Consider the following 23,856-nt stretch of genomic DNA (forward strand, 5'->3'; position numbering starts at 1 on the left):
ATTTTCCAATCAGTATTGTAGTTTTTGCACAGCAGTAGAGATTCAGACAGTTTAACTGTGTGGATACATGGGTTTATGTTTTATAGAAGATTTACCAAACTGTGTACTTAGGTCCTCTGTGACGAAAAATGCCATCTTTGTTTGATGCAGGTTGCACGACGATGATGCGGTCATGGAATAAGAGATAATTTCTGAAGATTTGTCCATCTTGTACATATCCAAGATGGCTGGATGTGAATGTTCCACGAAGATAATCCCTGCCACGGTGGCATGGTGTCTTCTGCTGGGAGCCTCAGGCTCGTTTTTCGGAGTTATGTGAGTATTGGACCCAACCCCCAAATTATTCTGAGTGGGTGATGTTGTTGTATCCGGTTTCTGCCACACAGCGTTTGACACTTACCTGCTCTCATTCTTCGTATAAATCTCTACTAATTTGTCTGTATAAATTGTTATCAAATCTAGAACGTATTGTATGGCATTTTGAATAGTGCATGTGTACTCTTACCCGTATCCAAGTTCATTTGCAGCGACACTTTCAATCTCCCATTGCATCAAATCAGTGGTTACACGAATAGGTGTTTCACTTTCAGTTGTTCTTGTTACATTTGATTTAATTAGGTCCTTTTCTTGTGTTTTAGTTATGGGTTAAGTTAAGTTAAGTTACACCTAACCGACAGTATCTGTGAGTATTTTCTTCACAAGGATTGAAGCTTTGTGATCTGTAGTTTATAGACAGTGCATATCTGCACAGTTTTGAGATAACTGGATATTAGTCTGCTTAGCCATCGTGGATTTTACCGAAAGATAAGCTCCCTATACACATTCGTAGTCATATGACCTAAAAATTGTTAAATACAACGGTAAACCCTTAGCACTCACTCACTCCCTACACACTACTGTGATCCGAGTTCCTTCCAGGGCATAAAAGCAGTATGAGTTTGCTAGAGTTTAACTGTTGTAGTAAAATTCCGTGCCAAATCTGCACAACACTGAGTTCCAACACTGTTCGTTGTGGTCAGATTCTGAAGGCGACTTAAATTAAATGGAGTTCAAGCAGTAAAACTTTTATTTCATAAAATCTCAGATTTTTCTTGAAGCTGTAATGGTAATTACTTTGCCAGATACATTAGCAAAAGTAATTTAGATTGGCTCAGAAACTGAAATTAATTTTCCTAAGGTCAACTTTATCTAGGTTTGTATACCTCAATCTCTTAAACATGAATAAGTAAATATGGAAAATGTGTTGTCTGATCCCTTTACTTGCCAGTTAGTCAGTGCCATACCTGTGTACTGTTTAAAGATCCAGTGGAAAGTGTTGCTCACTATTTTTTTATGTGAAATAAATATAACATCGATATGTTATCCAGTATGTCCAGGCATTAATACTAGCAAAACCTTAGGTTGATTAATGAAATTCAAGTTGGTTGTTGAATGTTCATACTAGTATCGACAAGCAGAAGAATTCTCCATCAAAAACGCCTATTTAACTTGTCATAAAAGAATACCTTTATTGATAGGCAAATAGGATGTCCCATACATTGTAATCTACGTGCATTCATGTATGCCACAAACAGCTTAGTTGAGACTCAGTGCCAAGGTACCTTTATCACCAGAAGAGCTGGTAAATTGGTTTTGTCTGAGCTGCAGGTTAATGTCAGATCAGAGTGGTTATACTGTTCACAGTTGGTCATCTCCTTTCTTAGTAAATGACCTTTATTTAGTTCACATCATGGTGTTCTGCATTTCAATTTGTTACAATACTTGTGTCTGCCATGACTTCAAGCTTATTTTGTTATGGTGTTTTCTAACTCTTAAGATGCGTATAGGATGTTTTCAGTTATAAATTACCTAAGAAATTAAATTAAAATCAAATTAAAATGCTGCATTCAGTTGGAAATGGGTTATTATTGGCTGGTTTCTTACAAAGTGTCAGCACAATGTGGATTAAATATAGCCTATATGGTATTGTCCGATAAAATCATTCATTCATTCCTATTCAGTACTGAAAGTTAGCTCAAGGTAATTGAATTTTTGAACGAAGTCATTCAAGCAAAGCCAGGGGATACTCTTCAGTCATATGCATGCACATGTGTAGCTTTAAAAGGCTTTAAAATGATACTCTTGATGGCAAGACAAGTTTTTCCGACAAGAAATCGATCAGATTTAACCAAAAGCTCTCAAATGGTCCTGTCATCTTTATATGACTGAAAAATTGTTAACTACGATGTTGAACCCCAAGTACTAATTCACTCAGTCCTGTAAGGTGAATGAATCAATCAGAATTAAGCAAAGTAACACTTCAAAAAAGCTTAACCTCAACTGGAATAAAGTATGTGTCTGCTAGACTAACTTAACTATGGCACATATATACACTAGTAAATGGTTTTAGAAGTAAATAAATAAGGAGAAATAAATATGGTTGTTACGTATAACTTGTGATCTAAATATTCACTGCTTTATCTTCCAGATGCCCTTTCCTTTACACTGTGACGATTGGCATCCCTATTTATTCAGGAATAATTACCATATTTGTGGTTGCCAACTTCGCCTTGGCCACCTTCATGGACCCTGGTATATATCCTAAAGGTATGTATGTGCTTATGTTGCAATGCCCCTGAGCACTGCTGTCAATTAATGTGAAAAGCAAGTCATATCCAAGAACATGTGTATATGTGACAGTCGCATTTATAGTGCACCTGTCAGTGGTGGAGGCATAGTTCAGGGCTCAAATTAAGCGGCGAATTCTCATTTGGTTTTTGTATCGGTTACCACTGCTGTAAATGAAGGCTTTGTTTACGCTCTCCACTGCATGTTTTATTCTATATAAAACGATGGTTAGGAAGGGCATCTCGGAGATTATAACTGACTTGTACATTCCCTCACTAACCACATCAATAATGCGCTCATGTTTTAGAAATGTATGAGTTATCTGACCTGTCAACCTGATTAAGTTCAGCCAGTCGGCATTGCCGGGAAAAGAACCCGCGGCAAAATGACCAGCTGTTTAACATGTGTCAAAACTTCAACTTTTTAAATTTTGTTGGATACTTTCTGTTATTCCCTTTAACTGTTTTAGATTGAAGGATGTGAATTTCGGCATAAAATGTCTCACGAATCTGCAAGTCTTAAGGCATGTGAGAAATTTGGATTTCAGTGAGAATTTCATGTACGATCTGGATGACAACATGAAAATAACCAATCTTTGGTGCAAGATATGCAGTAAATATGTGGCGTAAATATGTGCAAAGCACCAAGGGATAACCGTCAGTTCCCTGCAGTCTATAATTTCGTATGTTGATGGCGTAAATTATGTACACAAGGCTAATGTGGCGAGACGTGAAACCAGACTCGCTCTATCCAGATAGACATTATGTGAAGTACACTCTACCACAACCACAACAACAACAGCCTCTTTTGCGTCTGCAGTGTGCCTGTCAGTGCCAGAGTTTGACGTCCTGTGTTTTTAACATAAATTTAGCATTCTTTCGTGCATTGAAATTGAGTGAACTAACATTCATTGACTTCTCTGTTTTTCATTATCACAGTGAGATTTAAAGTATGATTTTCTGTGTTTTTGACATTAATTTAGCATTGTGTCGAGCATTGAAATTGAGTGAACCATTGACCAACTGACTTTTTAATCCATGTCATTATCACAGTGACATTTAAAGTTCGATATTCTTTGTTTTTAACATAAGGTGAGCATTCTGTGGGACACTCCAAGAGAGAACTTGAGTTAACTGGTGTGATTTTTCACACACACATAATTTGTTCTTGGTTACAAGTTGCTGGATGTTCATTGTTGATAGTATTTTTTTTTTTTTTGAGAGATTAAATGAATAATACAACATTTTGAGAGCTCATAATCTTTTTTGTTTTAAAAGACGCATGGTAACCCATTTTTTTAAATGTATTACCAGTAACCAAATCAGGGCGGACCATAAACAGGTTACCAGAACCAGCTCTTAATTTGAGGCCTGTCATTTAATTATTGGCTTGTTCTAACCCTGTCCACATCTGCTGTGCTCAACTCAACTTCACATGTTGCAATGTCTGCCAATAGCTGCCCAGAGGTCAACTGATTATTTTACTGAAAACATAAAATCTTCAAACATGCAGTTTTACATACATGCACCACATGCCAGTAGAAAGCACTTGTAGGTGCATGATGATACTTTCAGGTCTTGCTCATCTCGTTGTGGTCGCATGCACTCATGGATGCTTTGATCTAAATGAGTTTAAGTATTTACATCTCTTTGCAAGTACTTAAAAGGCCATTTTCAGCTTTTTTAATTTTTGTTCAGAGTTTTTTCTCTGTTGTTTTAAGGTACAACGTTAAACCCCAAGCACTCACTCACAAATACGTCAGTGATGTGAAATATTGTCTCCATAATGACAAGTTTTGGTATTATGGGTTGTATTAATGAAGCATATAAAAGAACTGGATCTTAATGATGTCAAAAGCTTCTGTTGAAAGGTTGCTTTTGTGTACTACAACTTTTAAGGAAATATACAGCTGAAGTAGGAATACAAAGCCTGCATAGTTCTATTGTTTGTGATGACTCAGTATTGACATGCAAACATTAGATAAACTGTTACCACATGTTGCAAGGTTGCTATCTGTGCATGTGTTTGTGAAATTGTCGTACATGGTTAAAGTGATGTTCGTGGTCTTGTCTTCACCTGTGCATTGGTCGCTTAAGCCTAAAGTGTACAGTGTCTGTCGATTTGTAGGTCTGTACATTTTTTTTTTTTTTGTGAAGAGGGCTGAACAATTTGGTAATGCAGGTCTTTTGTTAATAGCATAATCTCTTGATAGCATCAGTACATGGTCAGTACACCTATTCTCATACAAGCTGTTTGTTAAAAACATGTCTGACATGCAAGAAATATAACCAAACAGCGTGTTACTGAAAAGCTGCACAGCTGAACAGAGAGGCCCAAAATGCTGTTAAAGTGGTGCATTTTCTGTCGTAACATTGCTGGACTATAGATTTTCTTTATGTGCACACGTACACAGAAGCATGTGTCCGACATGAAAGGAAAGCGTACATAGCTTTGGACTGATTTGTTAAAGGCGGAAAGTGGTTTCACGAGTTCCATACTTTGTGAGCAGTTATCATCCCAGGAAATATAGTAGGGTGTACATACATGTGTGTAGGTGTGCAGTTTTGTGTCAGTCAGGTCGTGTCCTGCTTAGTGTGTAGCCCAGTCTTTGCAGGTACCATGCAACAATAGCTGGAAAGTGGCAAGAAAAAAAAAAAAGAGTGATGACATTGGAAGGAGGTGTTCAACCCAAGTTTGAAATGAATGAATGAATGATTATGGCTTATCGGCAGTATTTCAGCTATATTATGGCGAAGGTTTGAAATGTAAATCTACAATTACAGTCTAAGCCCAGAAGTAAATCACACCATGCTAGTGTCTGGCTGACATTACCATAAAAACCCATGGATTTAGGAGCTTAACAGTGTACCAGTTTGGTGATGTCACACAGAGCATGCCAGCTTATCTAGACTGCTGCAGCTCATACTGTCCCCTGACCTAATCAGTGGTAATGGGGAAGAGGCTTGAGCCTTAATCAGCTGATGACAGAGGGATTGCAGTCGTAGTCATCCTACTGTGGAGGGTACCAGGATGTTCTTCCTGATAACGGTTTCTGCTGCTTCTCCCAAAGCTCTACTGGTAATACATACATGTACATTGATTGATATTCACCTGGGGTACATATATCAACACGCTCGGGAAGGTCAAAGCTTGAGGGCTTTTGTTTGGATCTTTTTGGGAAACATTTGCATACATGATGATGCGTGTAGGCCAACTACAGTGTTACAGCAATAGCACGCTGTGGCGTCATTTTATTATTGTCAAACAATCGTGGCCCAGTTCATCTTAATGATGTAATGTAGACAGTACGTTGTTACAGTGGAAACATCACGTCTTTCATGACAAAGATTTTTTCTCATACTTCATATACTTAAATATGAAATTAAAACAAGAGTCCAAAACATAAATAAATGTATCTGTGCCTAAATAAATGGCCAGTATTTGTGCATTATTTATACAGGCATTCAGTTTTCACTTCATCAAGATCATATACATTATCTTGAGATACAACCAAACTTATTCAGTATCTTAACACACTGATGTATTTGATGTTTTATCTCAAAACTGCTGTGAGTCCCAAAACTGAAGATAGATGCTTGTTTATAATGCATAAATGTTCTGTGCAAAGAGTAAACAGAAATACTGCTGGAAGGTTTGAAATGTCTTGTACATATAACCTGGGCATCAGCTGTTTGAGCCACATCTACAGATTGAACTGAATTGTATGTACGTCTAGCTCTTTCACTATTAAAACTTTCCAGGTGTATTGGTATGGAGACAGCGGCTGCTAGGTTAGATAGATATGATAGATGACAGACTGTAATATAAGTGCACATGTACTGGCTGTTCATCTGTATGCTAATCTAGCATGTCTAGATCAGGCCATTACAGTGTATCTCCAATGTACTAGGGTGTGTGTTTCTGCTTGATGTACAGTGTGATTTTGTTGTAGTCATGGAGTAGCATTGTGGAAAGCTGGAGTATGAAATACATCTATATCCCCAAGGTTTTCAAGTGTATACCTTCAGTCGTACGGCTTTTAAGATAGTAAAACCACAGTATAGCTGTAACACTACAGGTTTTTCATTATGACATTCATTCATTCATTCATTCAACAAGTCCTGTCCTGTTGTTTTCAGGTTGATAAAACCATGTTATGACAACAGTAATGTACAGCCAATGTATCATAAAGCCATAATCATTCATTTATTCCAGCTTTGATCAGAATTTGTCTACATTGAAAATTTTAACTTCCTGTTAATCACTGGTAAAGTCTGGCAGTTACGTATGGTTGATAGTGGGTTGAACACATGTATTGGATATGGTTTGGGGTATGAAGGAATTACTTTATAATGGCTCATACATATACCCTGTCTGATGGTCACTGGTATTGGAGCTCACATCTCTGAGCGGAAGCAGAATAACAAACGTCCAGGAAACAGGAATCTGTAATCGGTGGACTGTTACAAGAATCCAGTAACAGGTGTCAGCGTAATTTACAGCAGGCTTGCTTTAATGGATTTGTGCCTGAAGGACACGGTTTTAGGTTACGGATCTAAATTAACTATCTGTCTTTTTAGGCTAACATCTGATGTGGTGTAACCGGGATAAAAACACATTATTTTACCATTTTCTTCTCGTTCATCTCCCCCCCCCCCCCCCCCCCCCCCACACCGGTATTGAAATACAGAATTGCAGTAGTTTTGTAAAGTTGATGTCGTGATTTTTGTCACTTTGGCATATGTGGAGAGATGTTATATGGTTAAATGTTTCATGTGCACAGCATGAGCCACAGCAGCATTGGAGGGGCTCTAATGAGCTTCCTTCAAGGGTCAAAGGAACCTGTCTCACCATTTATACCACTGTCCCTTCTGTTTTCTGTATACACCAGAAGCTGAACAATGCAGCATATTGCTAATCACCATATATCTGCCTGTATTCTCTGCACTTTGTTAAAGGAGACCTCCGCTGTTATTGTAACTGGACCTTCCTGTGCCTCATCGAGCTAACGCACTGGTCTTCCTGAATCCAATCAGCCCGTGACCATTGAGGATTATACATGTACTGTACATATGTGATGTACATGTGCTCAGACCTGGCTCTCGTTGTTTCACTTCAGCTGACTTCTGACAGTCAGGAGGATTTTCAGGAACATGTAATTGATAAAGGGTGTGGTTTCCTCCAGGCTCTGCCTTGGTCTCCCAACCCGTGAAAATGACCTGCAGTTTGTATGTGAAATATTCTTGAAAACAACATTAAATACCATCAGATTGAAAAAAATATTCATGTACATGTAACTTAAGTAAGTCTGGACAAGGTATTGTGGATGAGTGTTTATTGATGACGTTACAAGTAAAAGACATAGTGAAAATGGAAACATGTTCTACATGTACATGTATTTCTCTGCAACTTGAAGCATCCAGTTGTACCCAGTTTTGTCGGTCACAGTTGTTCACGATTGCAAGATTTTATCAAACTTTTCCAAATAGGATTATGCCTATGTTGACTTTGTCTGCTCAGTACACCCGACTTCGTATGTGTTTAGAAGAGATTTGCTCTGTTATGAAGATGGACTGGAATTGATATAATTATCGTTTTCTTGTCTAATTCAGCAGCTGCTTCTAATCATTTAAAACAAGGAAAACTCTGTATTGGGCTTGTTAACAAATGGACCAGCAATAAGTGTAATATGTTCTAAGTCATAAAATACCATTATCATTACTACAAGTAGATGTACATGTGCATAGATTTTCATGGAGTTTGGCCTTAATTCCATGATGATGATTGGAAGGAAGATTGACTACAGCAGTAATCAGTCATAGACATTACAGCAGTCAGTCAGGATATTATTGCTTAACTTGTGTTTCGCATTTTATCAACTGTGAATGTTTCATTTCTGTGTTTGTGATGTGTTTAGAAGCTGTTAATGTAGATCGACCAACAGTTTTCCCTAAGGCTATGTGTTTTGCATTACTCATTTGTGACAGTACAATTTGATGTTTTTTGATTTCATATCCATTAGTACAGCTTTCATCTGGTGAGCAATAAAACATTTTGGTGGTATGAGTCTTCAGGAGCAAAAGTGATTTGCTTCAGAAGCCGTGAATCTTTATACCTCGTGTGCAATGCGTTGACATGACGACAAACTAATTATTAATAGGTACAAAGGTTAGGCCATCCTTTAAAATTCTTCGTTGGGGCATAATCAGATTGTGTTTAATAAAAAAGATGGCTTACAAGTTAGGTCAGATGGGAATTTGTGTTAAATTTTTTTTATTCTGGATAATGAAAGATATATTGGTTTTAAAGAAATTTAGAGTGAGAGAAAACTTAGTAGGGCTATTTACAATTGAAGGTTTGGTTGGTTTACGCCCAGCAACCAAACTTTTGAGGATGGATTTTACACGCAAAACTTTGATTTCAACAGTAACATTCCTAATGTCAATCGAGCAAGGGTGTTGAGATTTTTGTGTTGTGATCCAAGCATTATGATGATAAAAGGCTTTGAGCCCACCCTGTCACCAGCCCGTTATCTGCTGTGCGCAGCCGGATCAATAAGAGCTGTATGGCTGGCTGTGAGATGCACACGAAATTTGGGTGACATGGATGGACAGTGACTTTCAGGTGTAAACCCCATTGATTTCTGCCAAATTGGGCTATATTTATGACATAGCCCTGGGTCAGAGGTATCTGATCTGGCCATCGCCCCTCACAGACCTTAATTAAATAGCATTTAGGGGCAGCGCGGCCTTGTTTGTCTGTAGTTGGATTTGGTTGGTCTTCAGATGATAGCTTCAGGCATAGGTGGCAGAATCGCCAGACCGCTATTTATGCCCAATATATGTGACTAGGCTCACACACCAATGTAAAGCTTAATGTGTCAGCTATCGAACGAACATTGCTTGATTGACATTGGACTATTTTTCCCTGTTTTATGTGCAGTTATGTAAAGTTGAGTCCTCTGTCTCAAGCATTGGAGTTTTGAGCTTGATATATATATTAGGTGTAAATAGTGTGCGGACAATTCTGCCACCTATGGCTTCAGGTGGTCTCACACTCACGGACGATCTAGTGTGAAGGAACAATGACCCCGTCCCCCACTTCCCCCATACTTAGTGACCCAGTCGTGAACAGCCTTTCATACATGTATGGCTTTCACACATTACTGACCAACAAAACTGTGAAGTTTATGATCAAGCTCTTGTCCTGATCATTTACTGCAGGACCGATGGGCAATGAACCCTTGATTTACTCTTGCCTTCTACACATTTATGGTGAATGACCAAAGGTTTCGTCCATGACTGATGCCTCATTCTTATAGTCTGTTCTTACAGAAATGAACTTTTTTTTATGAAATTTTAGGTCATTTACTGTACATTTGTAAACTCGCGAGGAAATTTACATACTGGTACATGTACACATTTTGAGCCAAGTAGCCGTACATTGGAGTACATTGTCCTGAGTCAATCCGGCTCGTGCGAGCTTCTTCTCCGGCTGTACGTGGGAAGGTCTGGCAGCAACCGGCAGATGGTTTTGGGTTCTCCCGTGCTCTGCCCGGTTTCCTCCCACCATAAAGCTGGCCGCTGTCGTGTAAGTGAAATATTCTTGAGTACGACGTAAAACAGGGTATATTTATGATGATTGTTTTTAGTTTGTCAGAAATATTTATTTCAAACCCCACCCGCCATCAACTCTCACACCTCTCTTTTCCGGAGCTCTGCTTGGTTCATAAATCTAATCATTTTCAAATCATTATAAAGCAGTATTCATCCGGCAAGATACACTTTGGGCATGTCACATGTAAGTGTTTCTGGGAGTTTTTTTTTTCTATTTTTTGTTTCGGGGCCTGCACGTATGGCCAGTGTGATTAGTGTGCCAGCATGAGAGCTCCCGTCTGGCCGTACCTGGGAAGTCGGCCGGCGTATGGTTGCCGGTTTCGTCGTACCATAATGCTGGTCACTGTAGTATAAGTGAAATATTCATCAAATAAATAAATATTTCTTGTAATGATGGCACAACTGTTACTACTTATGCTGTATGTTCTACTACTTTTTCTATGTTGTAGCTCAAGATGAAGAGCTGAAGGATGATGAAGGGCGCGCTCCGCTCTATAAAAATGTGGATATCAAAGGCATCACGGTGCGGATGAAGTGGTGCACCACGTGTCAGTTTTACAGACCACCAAGATGTTCACACTGCAGTGTCTGTAATAACTGTATTGAGGTGAGACCAGGGGCCTCTTGCACAAAGCCATTGTAGGCTTAGTAATTACCAAGGCAACCTATGTTCTTCACATGTGTCAAGATGGTAGTTAGAATCAACTTGGCCTACAATCGCTTTGTACAAGTGGCCCCTGTCATTGAGGTGAAACACACAGCTGTACTCTGTTCTTTAATTGTGTTTTAATATGAAAAATTTAAATTAGTCTGTTTGCTGAAAACAGGTTTGTGGATTGATACGTTTATTAACGAAATTAATCATTTTTTTTTATTTTTTAAAATTAATCTTTTTGATCTTTTACATGTAGTCGTTACAATCTCTGCTCTTGATACAGTGGCACAATATAAAGTCCAAGGTCATTGTAAAAACTGATACAATATACATGTATATTTAAGAGGTTAAAATCCTGAATCCTATTAAAATGTTGTCAAGATGTTTATCTAAATGTGATTACCCTATTATGGTATGTCTGCATTGCCTCTGTACCTTTTTGACTGTGCTTAGAGGACTTGTTGTGGGCTAGGTGATGAAGATGCTTTCCGTGACTCGGATGCACAAGTCGACGGTTCAATCCCAGCTTTGGACATGGGATCCTGCCCATTGTTCTGAAGGCCTGGTTGGCATGTAATGCTGTATAGATTGTATTGCATATGGTTTCTAGGAAGATCACTTGCCTTCCACCAATACAACATAGATATTGAGCTAGACCTGGGGATAATAGTGTGTGCCTTGCCGCATGTCAAGTAACTGACGAATTGCCAACACGGTTACCTCCAATTGTTACCTCTGTTGTCATATAAGTGAAATACCCTTTGCATGTGAGCTTAAATCTCCATTTCTTAAGTATATAACAACCAATGTTCTGTCTTGATTGTAGACATTTGACCATCACTGCCCTTGGGTGAACAACTGTATAGGACGGAGAAACTATCGATATTTCTTCATGTTCCTTATTTCGCTGGCAGTCCACATGATCAACATTTTCGCTCTCTGTCTCCTCTACGTGCTCCAGCATAAGAAAGATCTCGCCCAGTACAACTGCATAGTTGGGTATCCTTTGGAATTGATAGAAATTCTGTACCGTAAATAAACTATACACTGCTCCCTCGAAATAACGCGTTCATCCGAACACAAAAGATTCATATCTTGTTATAATCGAATCTGCGTAAAATCAAACTCTGACAAGGGAGATAATTCGTAATGGCTAGAATAAGCAGAAGTGTGACTGGCAACAGTGGTACGGTTTGATAAAAAATGTACATAAGAATTTCAGGTACTTGTGTTGATCGAGTTACCCAGTTTAAATTCTTCGTGTAGAATGATTTACCATTGCTTTACCCGCGAATCCAGAGTCTGTTGTCTTCGAAAAAGGCGAACTGTAGACCTGCATGACAAGTGTTGAATTTCATCAGTGATGCCTTACGTGTTAGAAAATAAAAGTAAACAACTGGGAATCAACAGCAGCATCATACGTGGAGGGCTTTAATAGCGCCTAATAAGTGTGAAGGGAAGCAGTTCAGTTGAAATTACGTTTGTTCCTAGACTCCTGCCCGAACACGTTTTATTGTTTACCCAGGTATGTTAGGAATACGATTCTCAGCACAGTTTTTATTCGTCACAGTAACTTAGCATTATTTTTCACCAACTAATCATACTTCTGCACTGCAGTTCCTAAAGCAGTGAAAAAATTTGGTAAAAAGTTTATAAAATATAATGGTGATTTACTGTAGTAAAATCATGGTTGTTTTGTTAGAAGAAATTTTAAAATTTGGCATGGGTTTCCTCCTACCATAATGCTGGGCGCTGTTGTATGAATGAAATATTCTTGAGTGCAGCGTAAAACACCTATCAAATAAAATAAATAAAATTTGTAGTGGCAGAATTTTTTTCTCTTTCATGCACATGCAGTTTGTCACTTACCAAATTCATTTGTTAGATGCTGTAATTTGTTTTTTTAAACTATGGAGAAATCATAGATCCTCTTGGTTGTAATTGGTACAACACGCTGTACCAGTACTTTTAGTTTTTCCATCAACACAGACAGGCCTCGATAGCACACGTAGTAGAGCGTCCTCTTCGGGAGCAGTAGATCCAGGATAAATCCTGGGTCGAGTCACACCTAAGACCTTAAAAGAGGAAGTTGTAACTTCCTCACTTGGCGTTCAGCATGAAGAGGTATCAGTATAATGGCTCAGACGGGCAGCTTACTTGCCTTCGATAAGGGGTCTCAGTGAGGCAGCACGAGGTAAAAGAGCGTTGGAAATCTGTCTTGCACTCTAAAGATTCCTTCATCGTCATGACTGAAAAATCTTTAAGTGCGACATAAAACTCCAAGCATGCAATCACTCACTCCATCAGCACAGATGTCTGTTCACGTATCATGTGTATTGCCCTCTGGACAACAGTTGAATACTAGTGTACATCACATGAGCATCTGGACTACAGGTGAACATTATTGTACTTCATATGAACATGTGTATTGCCATCTGGACTACAGGTGAACATTATTGTACATCATATGAACATGTGTATTGCCATCTGGACTACAGGTGAACATTATTGTACATTATATGAACATGTGTATTGCCATCTGGACTACAGGTGAACATTATTGTACATCATATGAACATGTGTATTGCCATCTGGACTACAGGTGAACATTATTGTACATCATATGAACATGTGTATTGCCATTTGGACTACAGGTGAACATTATTGTACATCATATGAACATGTGTATTGCCATCTGGACTACAGGTGAACATTATTGTACATCATATGAACATGTGTATTGCCATCTGGACTACAGGTGAACATTATTGTACATCATATGAACATGTGTATTGCTATCTGGACTACAGGTGAACATTATTGTACATCAAATGAACATGTGTATTGCCATCTGGACTACAGGTGAACATTATTGTACATCATATGAACATGTGTATTGCCATCTGGACTACAGATGAACATTATTGTACATCATATGAACATGTGTATTGCCATCTGGACTACAGGTGAACATTATTGTACATCATATGAACATGTGTATAGCCATCTGGACTACAGGTGAACACTAGTGTACATCACATGGACATTTGTATTAGTGTCCTATTGTTGACCTTGACCTTCTCACAGTATCATAATTATGTGCCTGATAGGCCTCTTGCTCATACCTGTCATGGGACTGACTGGCTTTCATATTGTTCTCGTCGCGCGAGGGCGCACTACAAATGAACAGGTGAGGCTCCAGCTAAACTGCCTTGTTATTTACCTGTCTGTATCCATGGGTCTTGTTCATGGAATTTGAACTAAAATTTCCTCCATGGATAACTTCCTCACAGAATTCTTGTTTTCAGGTTTGTGGAAAAGGTAGGTTGATATACTACTGCTTAAGCATGTGTTTCAGCACCGAAGGTAATAGCTTATGACTAAAGGTAAGGTCACTTATAGAGTGTGTTGTTTCAGGCCTTTGGTGGCTTAGTCAACCAAGTGGTTGGTCTGGCAGTAGCTGTTAAGCCGCTGACGTCGCTTACTGGAATCAAGCTCTAGCTATTTTGGCCGTGGCTAATAGTCAGGAGGTTGAGCAGGTGTTTGGAGAATGTTGCTGCAGTACTCTCAACACACAATTATTCTGACTATTGCTGTACGAGTGAAAAATTCATGAGGTTCCCATGAAAGTTGCCCCAGTCAAATAAATAAAGAATTTGTCGGCAGAAGACTTGACAGTATGCTGCCAGCGCTACATGGGTTTGTATAAAGTAAGCGGTTGTGAGAAAGATCACCACTTGGCTTTCTTAGATGTTTTTTTTTTTTTCTAAATAAAGGTATTGAATCTTTGAATTGAACGATTTATGGATGTGTACGTGACTGTATTGCCATTTTTGCAAGCCCTGTGTAAGGCATGAAACCGCTGAACTGTCACGTCTTGCTTATCATCCAAACAGGTGACAGGAAAATTCAAAGGAGGACATAACCCGTTCACACGTGGCTGCAGTGCTAACTGTCGATACACGATATGTGGACCCCAGTGGCCACGGTAAGCTCGTTCAGATTTACACCTGTGATTTTTATGCTAAGGGAAGGGTTCAGGTGGCTACATTTCTAGACCCGCTATTTGTTTGATATTCTGAATAGATTTTGCAATGGAAGTGTTACTGCTGGAATTGATAAGAAATCCTCAAGATGAATTTTATAGATTCTCAATAGATTAATATGCGGTTACTGCTCAGGGTCTGATTTGACAAATTTATTTCTGGCTTAAAAATTGATTACAATGCAAAATTTCTTCTGGAATTTTTAGTTTAGTCTCTAGTTTTTTACCAGTCATTTTCTTGTGAATTTGCTTATTTTAAATGACTCTTAATGTGTTTTGCAGATTGGTCGCATTTTTACCAAAAAAAATGACAGTGAACCGCGATTCAAATCGGGTCACTTACATAGCAGCTAACAATGATAGTAAAATATATATGAATGACCGCAATGGCTACAAGAACAACCACAACACACATCACAAGGTAAGTCTGGCTTCTTCTCTGTTTCTATGGCCAGATTTCTAACTAGGTGTAACCTGCTCTCAGTGGTTAGTCTCGGGCTAGGCTGCACACTGTGTTCTTGTGTCACCTGATCATGTCGTCGTGTACAATGTCGCGTGCACCACACCCTCTCACAGCGTCGTGCCATGCCCACCACCGTGTCACACCCACTCTCACTGTACCACACTAATTCTCTCACCATACCTCTCCCGTTCTCACCCCACTTTGTTCAGCTGTACAGTTTTGTTTGGCTTAATGTGTGCAGCTTTATGGCGAGTACAGGCTTTCATGTGCCCTTGTGTAATATACATGTAAACTTTGACAGTCATTCAGGAACAGCTAAAATGTTTCAAGAGTGTGACATTTTCATTCAGATAAACGGATGCCTCTTTGCATTTGAACCCTTTGGCTGTGAAAACACTACTCTGCATGAAGTGTATGTTATATCTGTTTTGTAAGATAATTAGTCCTTCCACATTGACATGGTACACATTAGCAGGGAATTGGTTGGCTAGTTTAATATTTTCATGTGTGCTACTTGTAGGTTTATACCACCAAGCGGAATACTACCATTTAGAGTTATCTCCCTTGGATAGGACTTAACACACCGTCAGTCATCTGCATTACACCTAATGTGGCTAGATTTTATGAATTATAAAGTAACATTGCCACTTTGTGTCTGAAGTCTTGTGTGGTTTCTGACTGTAGTGGGGTACACTTTGCGAGACTTTTGTGACAGTTCTGTGATTTAGACACTTAACCTAATCTAAGGAGCGTACACTGTTTGTGTTTTTACAGTGTGATATTTGGTCCACTGGTGTCGTGTCCTTAATATGTAACTGTAGTACATATGTAAAGTGGTTGTGGGTTTGTTTCAGTTCTTCTGTGGATAATTTCTTTGATTTATGTCAACATTTCTTTGTTAATAACACTTCAGCGCTGGTTATTGCCCTTTTTATAGTTGTATCATGTTATGTTGCAGTGCTGTTACTTTTTTTTTTTTTTTTTTGAAATCCCAGGGTGAACTGATCACGATTGGCAGGCAAGACAATGGTCAGCCTTACTTATTGCATTGATAGTACTTGTAATTCTCCAGGTCCTCAGTATTTTTGACTGATCCACAGTTTGAGCTGTCAGAATTGATCTTTGTTGTATCAGTATAAGTGCTCTCGCATTGTATCCCTACACGTATGTCAAGATGAAACGGAATCTACTATTACATCCCCCACTGCCCCTCTACCATGTTAGTAATTCCCCTTATCTAGGGTCATTATTTGTCATAAGTTGTTACCTGGGTGAGATACAAATGGAGTGGTGTGGTGGTGAGGTGCATGCGAGGGTGCTCATGGTCTAACAGTCTACCCTAGCCCGGGTCTACTCAAAGAGTACCACACAGAAATGGAAACAGGATTATCTGCCCTTGCCCAAAAGCTCTTGTATACATTGATGAGATATCTTCCTAGGCCCGCTTCACAAAAGATAAATCATTTTTTCGTAACTGATCAAAATTCCCGTTCCTTGTGGCATTATAAACTAGTTGTCTTTTGTGGAAAAAGGTTATAGGACTTTATCACCTTATTTAAAGGTAGTATATACAATAGGATTAGAAAGTTCTCTGCAATTGTGCCCATGCCTGCTTTTTGTCTTGACCAATGCGTATCTCAGATGCTCTGTGCATTGTTTTGTAAAAATATATATATAACTTTCTGGGAGCTCTGTCCCATATTCTCGAATAGACACCAAGTTACTATGTCTGGGAGATGGTACAGAGCCTGGGTCCCTTGCGGCATGTACAGCTTATGATCTTCAGGCAGACTGATCCTGTTTTCATTGATTGTGTTGGCATTGTTTAGTTTGGTGCTGGCTAACACATATATATAGCAATCAGTTTGAAGCTGCATACTTTGTCAGCTGTAGCCTCTGCATGAAGCTGGTGACGAGTGCTAATTAGACCATCACTGCAAGAAAACAATATTACGTCAATTTCATACATGGATGATGACTGTAACATCTCAATCCACACAGTTTGAAGCTTATGCAATAAATCGATGAACTAACAAAGGTGCACTTTCTTTATAGGTGTCGCATGATGAATAAGAATGGTGTACACAGTTAAACACAGTGCTTGCTTAACTTTCCAATATGTACTGTGTAGAAGAAAAAAGCATTTTCTAGATGAAAATATTTCAGCAGATTTTAAATATAAGTTACAAATTATAACACGTACAGTAGGTATCATCACTCCTGTAACACGTACAGTAAGTATCATCACTCCTGTAACATGTACAGTAGGTATCATCACTCCTGTAACACGTACAGTAAGTATCATCACTCCTGTAACACGTACAGTAGGTATCATCACTCCTGTAACAGTTACGGTAGTCAAATTTGGTTCTCTTTAAAATGCATTTCAAAAGTTCAAAAAGTACAGCACAGTTTATCAGTAAGCAGGTATTGAAGAGTTTCCAGATGTACTAACACCTTTGTTACTAACAGTTTGTACAATAATAGATGTCTCAGCAGCTTCCTGTTTGTTGTAAATTGACCACTTACTGTCCACAGGGCAAATGTATGAACGTAAACGTCAGCAACTGACAAGTATAATTTTTGGCTTTTTTGAAAACAAGGTCTTTGCACTTGTAACGGGATTCAAAACAGCAAAGAGCATCCCACAAGAATGGAAAGTCTGAATATAAATAAGAGTGACAATAGTGTTCTTGATAGTGAACGCTTTTTGGAACCATGCTGAATAGAAGATGCCACTCAAGTGATCTAAAACTGAAAGCTGTTTTCTAAGAAGAAAAAAAGTAGCCTTGCTTTAAACTTGGGGGAAAAAAAGTTTCAAACAAGAGAGAATTACACATGACACATACAATAAGTAAAGAAAAAGAAATGATGAGCTTGAGTGGATTTTCATAACAGGGTGGCATGTAATGGTGGGCCAATCTGCTATTTAACCGGAAGCTATGAGATGAATTGGGGCAAACACAGCTGCTAAAAGGAGGACTACTCCTGGCTTATTTTCATTAAATGTACATGCAGTCTAGCTGCATATAGTGTAAGCACCTGAGCATCCACTGCTGAAGGTGTTGGCCACCTAGGTAATTTGCCCAGTTAATATCATATTTTGGATCAGAGGCCATCTCTATGGCATGTGTAAGTGCAGTGTATCTCAGTCAGAGAGCTGTATTTGCCCTAGGGTGTGTGTTCAAATGTATGAATGGGAGGCTCAAGTGTGGAGCTGCTATAGACTGCTCAAGAGAAGTGGCTCTCTAGAAGAGGAGGTTAAAAAGGCAGCTTTCTGTGAACAACTGTTCTCATCCAAAAATTCAGTGACACTTATATTGAAGCATGGTAACCATTATTGCATAGTATATAACACCAGCTCATCCATTTTAATGGGAAAACAATGGAGTAAAAGACCAATCATATAAATAAATGGTAAAAAATTAATTACTGATAACATGAATTTATCAGGTCTTTCAATATGTCATTATTGCTCACTTAGACAGTATTCTAACAAAACAGTGCAATTTTTGCCTACATACAATAGTGTTTTTGTTTTCACCAAAGGAAACAAAATTACATTCATGTACGTGATAAAAGGTCAAGATCAAAGTAAATTAAAAATTCTGTTATTCCATGCAAATGCTAGACACTGAAGTTTTGGTATGTCAGCAAGAAGTTGTTGTAGACAGGCAGCCATGATTACCTCCCCTTGGTGTGAGCTGGTTCCCTTGAGCTGGTAGAACTGGCAGACTATTGTTTTCTGTTCCAGCCTGATAGCTTGCTTGCTGATCATGATCCCCGGGATTCTATTGTCTAGTGTAGCCCCCCCTCATAAACTAACCTGGTAAGCATTATACCTTTACAACACAATGTTTTTCTACTTTCATGTTCCTGGTTTTATAGGTTCATTCAATTTATTTGTTAATTCACTGTTTTTCTTTTCTGGACATATTTTTTTTTTTTTTTTTTTTTTGCCTTTTACTTCCATCATACCACACCTTACCCATTTTGATGCTGTTGGAATGCTCCACCTGACTGTTGTGGTCATGTGACAATATATATTTGGCTCGTTACCTCATTCATTCATCATCTTAAAGCTACTCTTGTTTTAAGTGTTGCAGCCAGTATGCAGCCGTGGTTTTTACAACTACATGTTTGTGATCAGTACTTTAACTTAATGTCTTCAACCTGACAAAATTAAATTGGCATCCAGTCCTAGCCAAACTGGAGTTAAATTTAAAGTCAAAATGTTCAGAATGAAACTTACTAAAGGTTGTTTTGTAACCACTGTTTTTGGGAACGAGCATGGAATAGACTAATAAGTAAAACAATGATGTGTAATTCAGTTTATTTTCTTAACATCAATAGATTGTTAGGTTGTCAGGCTGCTTGCTCATCAGCTTCACAAAGCAGTTGTACCTGGTTTTGTCACTGGATTTCCTGGGAATTTTCATGAGCCAGATAACCCCAATTCCACAGATGCTTAGCCTTTGTCATATCGCCCTCAGAGTGAATACAGTTTTTTAGATGTTATTAGAACAACACATTGACATTCCATTGTGAAATGACATTGCCCTTATACGACATGGTAGGGATACTAGCCTGTCTGTTAACACAGAGGTGTTCTTGGTTTGATACCAAATACCAGCAGAAAATCACTATTTGTGCAATATTTGCCACCCAAACCCACCCAAGAACATAATTCAGAAGGTTAATCTAATTTTGTCTAATTCGATCTGTATATTCAGTACACAAGGCCATAGAAAAATTGACACGTTGACTCCACCTTGCTCTAAAGTAAATCCCAAAGGGAATTATTAGGAATGAAGGTGGACATTTCCTGGATGGGGTGTCTAAATGTTGCCAGTTCACTGTTTGTTTTAACGGTATAACTGCTTTGTGAAATGGCACCCTTTTGTCTGTGACAGCATGTTAGTAGTTAATGGTAGTTATGTTTTTTGTGAATGCTAGTCTCTGGTAGAGGACATGATTTCTAGTTTTATGCTCAAGAATTGCAGATTTTTGTTAATGTTTTTTTCAGGATTTGAATTATGATTGCTGTAAGACCTGTAAAGTAATCCCTCATGTTTAGTATTATCCTGCGCTTCCACAGACATGCAATCTCGTTAGTTGCAATTATTCGTCAGTTCATTCTTCCCAGCATGGGAATTGTATGTGCTTAAGTACACTGCAGTTTTTCCATAAACTCTGCACGATTCTTTAACACAGACATGTACGCGACACTAGAGCAAATGGAACATGTCCCATTTTTGACGCATCAGATAAGGATTTATTCCTGAGATCACAGTTGTCAAACGCATGTCCATGGAAATACAGGCTTATACTTCATGATTTATTTGTTCATTTCCACATCGCCGTACTTCCCATGACATTGTACTTCAGATCTGAGTCCTTTCTTGCAGCTGTATTCTATTTTAGCAGTGTGCCCGCCACATATATTATGAGAAATTTCCAGGCATTTGATTAGCTACTATGCCTGCACTGTCACACCACATCTGATTTTTCCTGCCCTAACATACATTCATGCTATACATTGCCATTAGGTGCTGTTGTGTAAATTTGTCAAGTGCAGCGTAATGGATAACTGAGAACTAAAGACTGTGGATGACCTGGACTTATTATAAACAAAAAGACTTCTCAATTGTGATAAATTCATTGGATTACGTTTTTCTGAGGCTTATGATGAGATGTGTGCTAAATATAGCCATCCCTCAGCTAAGTACGTACCTGTATAGTCACAGAACATAATGTAATTTTAACAGAATGTAGGCCTTTGAAAATGTAGAAGGGACAGGACAGGAAGTCAATGCAGGCTCATGTATGATTTGTAGTTACGGAGTTTTGTTTTTTTAAACTTCTACTTGTGACTTCTATCTTCATCATTTTCAGAATTTGGTTTACCTTGATAAACAAAACCATAAAAATCTTTCACAACCATTTTTGTGTTGTGTAAAACTTATCTAAGAAACGGATGTAGTGCGTGTCAAATAAAAAAAGTGGTAAAAAATCTGCAAATCTTTAGCACATAAGCGTATGGCCGTGCTTTTCCCATGTGATCCCGGGTTAGACCATAAACCAGTAACGGCACTGAGCCCTCACTGGCCAAAGGCTTGCCGAAAGTCAACAAGCCCTTAACCAATGAAGGCCCAGGTTCAAATCTGGACAACCTATCTCTCACAACAGCCAATAAGAAACGATTAATAAAATTAATAAATATTACGTACATGAACTATGTATATTATGTGGTGAATGGAATTTTGGTAGGGCGAGTGAAGTCACACATCAACTCATCCAACTGGCTTGTGATTTGTCCAAATATAATTCATTTACCAGTGATCAAACCTAAGTTTATGAACCAGCAATAATATAAAAATATGGTGTCTCCTGGATGCTGTACATTACTTATAAAAAATAAATCGTAACAGTTTTATCACATTTTCCTTTCTTTAGCTGAAGGACTAGCTAGCTAAGGGAGGAGAACCAGAACATTTCAAATGATATATTGGTCATGTTGTTGAAAGTTCAATCTGTATCGGCACAGCAGCTCTGCCCAACAGCTGGGGTGCTCCAATGCCTCAATCGCACACATGGCCTTGCTAGATGGTTCACCAACGGAGCACTATAGCATCAGTACTTCAAGGACCAGAACATTTCAAATGATATACTTGGTCATGTTGTTGAAAGTTGAAGCTGTACCTGTACAGCAGTTCTGCCCAACAGCTGGGGTGCTCCAATGCCTCAGTCACACCAATGGCCTTGCCAGACAAGGATTCGCCGATGGAGCGCTGTAGCACCAGTTCTCCGTCTTTTGTACCCAAATCTCCAAGGACCAGAACATTTCAAATGAAATACTGGACATGTTGTTGAAAGTTTAATCACAGTCTGATATGTCTGGATTAAAAGATTAAAGCATGCAGCTTGTAAAATGTTGACTGAAATGTAGAATCATCACCTACTTGTATACCCATTGGTGGTGTATTTTAAGTGTAATCTGATATTTAGGGGAAAAAACATCAATCATGGTGTGAAAGAAGTGAAAGTAAGGATTTTACATCTTCCATGTTATCTTCAAATTTAGCATTCTGCCTTCTCTAATGCTAATTGAATACCAACTTTATCAACAATCAGTACAATTACCATATCATTGTAGGAACATCTTGTTGTTCCATTAAGAGGAGAGGTATTGAGCTGTTTGATATAAAATGCAACAGTTGAAGTTCGGAGCTTGTGGGAGACTTTTGTCACAGAATCTGGCATGGAGTGGGAGATAATTATGCCGCATGTAGTGGATAAGTTTGTGGAGATTATCATAGCCTGCTGAGTGAAATGTTCATTAGCAGTGATTACTATCCAGCAAATGGGGCCAGGAGAGACAAGACCAGTGGGGGGAAATAACCTGCCTGAAAATAGTCTTATCTTTCTGTGAAGGGTTAGATGTCAAAACAGCTGATTATGTAAGATTAGACACTTAACACGAAGTATTGTAGTTCACCTAAGTGACACATTTTGCTTGTCAAAACATCTAATTATGTAAGAGTAGACACTTAACACAAAGTACTGTAGCTCACCTAAGTGACACATTTTGCTTGTCAAAACAGCTGATTATGCAAGAGTAGACACTTAACACGAAGTACTGTAGTTCACCTAAGTGACACATTTTGCTTGTCAAAACATCTAATTATGTAAGAGTAGACACTTAACACAAAGTACTGTAGCTCACCTAAGTGACACATTTTGCTTGTCAAAACAGCTGATTATGTAAGAGTAGACACTTAACACAAAGTACTGTAGCTCACCTAAGTGACACATAGTGCTTGATGGTGAATGACTCATCCACCTTACAGGGCCACTTAGAGTTTTTGATGAAGTCTGATTAAATTTCTCTCACCACAACATTAAGTGTTAGCATGAAAAGACCTTTAAGTGATTCTGAAAGTTGATATTTACATACCAAACTTCAGGTGACATTCAGTATTTGTATCCATAGATGAACGTACAAGAAGCTGAAATAGATGTGATATCATTGTGCTGTACTAAGATTCATAAAGTATATTTATTTTTTTGTTTATTTTGGTCAAATTTTTGTTTTACCCCCTTGGTATGCATCTTTTAGTGGGTGGGGACAGAAATAGATGGGTGGCTGTGTTTCAAATACTAATGAAGTGGAACATTTTAAATTTGGTACAGACTTTCTTCCCAGTACTCGTAATTTGATTAAGTTAAAGAACATTGCTTTAATTTTTGGTTCCTCCTTGGGTTTGAGCGTTACTCTGTGAGCAAGTCTGAATTACTCAGTAAATGTGGGTGTTTTTCTCGATCTTCCTAGTAACCACAAAATTGGGAGGGACATTTATGTGTGTGTTTGCTTGTGTTCTATTAAAATTATGGGATTTGAATTGAGGGTGTTGTCTTAACCATTGGAAATTCAACCATCCCTGTTGTGATAGATCATGGCTGGATGTAT

At 38.5% G+C, this 23,856-nt stretch overlaps 1 protein-coding gene across 1 annotated transcript in view; it reads left to right on the plus strand.

Moving 5' to 3' along the window:
• The first annotated feature begins 168 nt into the window (after positions 1-168).
• The window catches only part of LOC135476271 (palmitoyltransferase ZDHHC8B-like), a 28,092-nt gene continuing 4,404 nt past the window's right edge, over positions 169-23,856 (plus strand). Inside the window, exons 1-7 of the mRNA XM_064756252.1 lie at positions 169-315; positions 2,468-2,586; positions 10,673-10,830; positions 11,705-11,877; positions 13,966-14,068; positions 14,775-14,866; positions 15,206-15,344. Coding sequence (XP_064612322.1) covers positions 224-315; positions 2,468-2,586; positions 10,673-10,830; positions 11,705-11,877; positions 13,966-14,068; positions 14,775-14,866; positions 15,206-15,344 — 876 coding nt within the window. The 5' untranslated portion in view covers positions 169-223. The remainder of the gene's footprint in view (positions 316-2,467; positions 2,587-10,672; positions 10,831-11,704; positions 11,878-13,965; positions 14,069-14,774; positions 14,867-15,205; positions 15,345-23,856) is intronic.

This window comes from Liolophura sinensis, chromosome 10 (assembly GCF_032854445.1).
Source record: "Liolophura sinensis isolate JHLJ2023 chromosome 10, CUHK_Ljap_v2, whole genome shotgun sequence".
In the NCBI taxonomy this organism is placed as follows: Eukaryota; Metazoa; Mollusca; class Polyplacophora; order Chitonida; family Chitonidae; genus Liolophura; species Liolophura sinensis.